Genomic DNA, 3,928 nt, shown 5'->3' with positions numbered 1-3,928 from the left:
CCTACTTCATGCGGCCAAGATTGTTAGTGTTGAAAACTGCATCCTATTTGGGCGATTCTGACCCACAATCCATTGCGCACAGTGAAGTGACGTCACATCGACGAAGCCTCCATATGAAAAACAAACGGGGATGCGACGGATATAAAAGCAAGAGCAAGATCAAGGCGCAATGTTATGATGAAATAAGAGAGTAAAAGTATGTCCCCAATAGTATGCCTACTGCATCCTAACTAGATTCTTTTATTCGTCGGATGTAGTATGTAGAATAGAAAAAAGAAAGAGTATGCGATTCAGAACGCAACCTACATTTCAGATAAATCCGACTATGAATGTCTCATAATTATTAGAAAAATGTGGGAAAAATGTCTGATTAATGAAATGTCCAATGAATATGAATACACATGATGTATGATACATGTTAATTACATTTCCCATGAATAAAGGCACAGTTTTGTAAAAAAATAATCTACAAAAATATTAATATAATATCCCAAAAATGTCAGATAAAATATTTCTTAATTTTCGCAAAAATGTCCTTTGAAAAAAATAAATAAAAATAAAAATCATATAAAAATAATTTAAAATATTTTTTTTTTAATTTACTTTCTCAACAAGTTTTAAGGATATAAACCAAACTGAAGGAAAAAAAATACGATCAAACACACACACACACACACACACACACACACACATCATTTGGGAACACATGTTAAATAAACACCATATTTTTATCCTTTTCCAGCCAGTCGTAGCACTAAGATCCCAGTGCGTTGGACAGCTCACACACTCACCCTCCCCCCGCCCCCCCGCACACACACACTCATACCCCCTGTCTTTCTACCCTTCCAGGACAGTGTGTACACAGCTAGTCGCAGCACTAAGACCCCAGTAACTCACTCACTCACTCTCTCACACACACACACACATTCCCCCCAACACTCCCCCCCCGACCCCACACACACACACGCTCCCCCCCCCGACCCCACACACACACACACACACTGATACCCCCTGTCTTTCTACCCTTCCAGGACAGTGTGTACACAGCCAGCCGCAGCACTAAGATCCCGGTGCGATGGACGGCCCCTGAAGCAGCCATCTACCAGAGGTTCTCCGTCCGCTCTGACGTCTGGTCCTTTGGAGTCCTGCTCTACGAGATGATGTCACGCGGGAAGATGCCTTATGAAGGTACGGGGAATGATTCACTGTCTATCTATCTATCTATCTATCTATCTATCTATCTATCTATCTATCTATCTATCTATCTATCTATCTATCTATCTATCTATCTATCTATCTATCTATCTATCTATCTATCTATCTATCTATCTATCTATCTATCTATCTATCTATCTATCTATCTATCTATCTATCTATCTATCTATCTATCTAAACTCTTTTGCTTTTATTTTTCCCTTTTTTATAGGAAAAAGCAACAAGGAGGTTCTGGACTTGCTCTCGTCCGGGTTCCGCCTCCCGTGTCCAACCAGATGTCCCCCGAACATCTACCGGATCATGATGGACTGCTGGGCCGCAGAACCCTCCAAGAGACCCTCGTTCCACGCCCTGCACAGCCAACTAGACTCCATATACGCACGGATATACTTCAAGACTATCGAGGTGTAGGCAGAGGGCGAAAAATGACCAACAATGGGGATGGTCGGAAGGAAGAAAGAGGGGGGAAATTGTTTGGAGGAGACAGAGATGAAAAAATGGGCCAGAGAGAGAGAGGGGAATGACATGCAGAGAACGACCCGGGCTGGATTCTAACCCGGGTCTGCTGTGAAGAGGACTGAGACTCTATGGAGGAGGGGAGGAGGGGAGGGGGGGGGGTCTAACCACTACACCACAAGCCCCACCCGAAAGAGGGGGAACATTTGACAAGCAATGGGGATGGCCAGGGTTGTGTATGTGGAAAAATGGACTCCAAATATAGTGGTTTAGGAGAATTGGTAAGTAAGGGCGCACTCACATTAAAGGCAAGTCTAGTTGGTTTGACTTGTGCTCCCGCTCCGTACACTTCTTTGTCCCTGTGAACATTTTCTAAACAAAAACTCTTAAAGGTGCAGTGTGTAACTTTGGGTGTGTCAGAGAAGTGAAACATTTTCTAAGGTTTATTCTCATCACTGAATAAACAAACTATCCTCACAGGAAAATGTAGATCCCTGGAACACTGTTTGAAGTTAGAAAGCTTCCTGAAAAAGTTACTGTTTCACTGTTGTTGTTGTTTACAGCAGCAGGGCCCACAGTTTGGTTTACAAACATATTCTTAGTCTTACGTTTGGTTCCAGGTTCCTTAAAATAATTTTGATTTTATTTATGATGATAGAATTATTCAATACAATGAATTTCATGTAGAGGAAATATGTTTAGTAAACTAACTGCAGGCTCTGTGAATGTAAACAAACCCCCCCTCCTCTGAAACTGCATAGTGACCCTTTAAGCACGGTACGGATCAACCAGGCCTAGTGTGAATGCGCCCTGATATTCTCATACCCATAAATCGACTTCTTCTGCAGGGTATTTCTCCTTTAAAAAAAAACACCAAAAATGCTCAAAGATGGACACGAAATTGGAGAAGATTTTTCGCCAAATCAACGTGGAATACCTAATTTCTTTCAGGCTTAAAGGAACACAGACTTAAAGATGAAAACAGCCCGAGATAAAGGTGTGTAAATAGTAAATACACTCCAGCACATTCACGGAACCGACTGTTTTTAATTTTATATCCTTTTTTTGTGCTGTTTTATAACTGATATTTGTACGCTCGTGCCACGTCTGTGAATGCACATCTTTGAAATGTTTTGAAAATCACAGGTCAGGGCTTCTATATTAAATTACAATCCCCCTTTTTGCCTTTTTTGACTGCAGAGCCAGTGCCGTATGGAGGGTCGTAAGGGCCAAAACTAATCGAATAAAAGTATAAATAAATAAATAAATAATTGTAGGTATCATTTTATAATTATATAGTTAAGTTACTGTTTTAGTCAATGGTTACATTGAAATTAGTCTTTTCTCATCTCCCCTCTCAAGTCCCCACACTCCAGAGGGGGTCAGAGCGCAGGGTCAGCCATAGTACAGACAGACAGACAGAAACACTCCAGAGAGGGTCCTCACACAGGGTCAGCCATAGTACAGACAGACAGACAGACAGACAGACACACTCCAGAGAGGGTCAGAGCGCAGGGTCAGCCATAGTACAGACAGACAGACACACTCCAGAGGGGGTCCTCATACAGGGTCAGCCATAGTACAGTGCCCCTGGAGCAGTTTGGGGTTAAATGTCTTGCACAAGGACACAGTGGTAGAGATGGTGGGCACAGTAGATGTAATAGCAGCCACCACTAGTTTTACTACTAACACCCTCCTGTCCGGTGCCGGGGATCCAACCAGAGACCTCAAGGTTACTGGGAGGAGGAACCAGAGACCTCATGGTAACTGGGAGGAGGAACCAGAGACCTCATGGTTACTGGGAGGAGGAACCAGAGACCTCATGGTTACTGGTAGGAGGAACCAGAGACCTCATGGTTACTGGGAGGTACCAGAGACCTCATGGTTACTGGGAGGAGGAACCAGAGACCTCATGGTTACTGGGAGGAGGAACCAGAGACCTCATGGTTACTGGTTAGAGCCTCTTTCCTACCCCCTATCCCCCGGTAGGACTAAATGTTAAAACAGTACATTGATTTATACTTTTAGTTGTTTAGTTTTGGCCCTTATGACTCTCCATAGCGCTAAAGTCGAGGTTTATTATGTGCAATAATTAGCTGAACTTGCTTGCTGTGTTTTTAGCCACGCTAGCGGCCTGGTGCTACATTATGCTACGTTGATGCAACACTTTATGTTTATAGCAACATTTTCTGTGTACAGAATAGATTGAATTGAAGGAACTTTGTGATCCTCAAAAGATGAATTTAAATTTAACAAC

General features: G+C 42.6%; 1 protein-coding gene across 1 annotated transcript in view; it reads left to right on the top strand.

Annotated features, from left to right (window-relative positions):
- Positions 1-1,730, top strand: part of LOC307253535 (uncharacterized protein) — a 7,904-nt gene extending 6,174 nt beyond the window's left edge. The window contains exons 3-4 of the mRNA XM_080031642.1: positions 1,037-1,188; positions 1,427-1,730. Coding sequence (XP_079887768.1) covers positions 1,037-1,188; positions 1,427-1,626 — 352 coding nt within the window. The 3' untranslated portion in view covers positions 1,627-1,730. The remainder of the gene's footprint in view (positions 1-1,036; positions 1,189-1,426) is intronic.
- The last annotated feature ends 2,198 nt before the right edge of the window (positions 1,731-3,928 follow it).

This window comes from Ammodytes marinus (assembly GCF_949987685.1).
Source record: "Ammodytes marinus genome assembly, chromosome: 7".
Taxonomy (NCBI): Eukaryota; Metazoa; Chordata; class Actinopteri; order Uranoscopiformes; family Ammodytidae; genus Ammodytes; species Ammodytes marinus.
The sequence above is the reverse complement of the archived record's forward strand: the minus strand, read 5'-3'. Positions and strand labels throughout refer to the sequence as shown.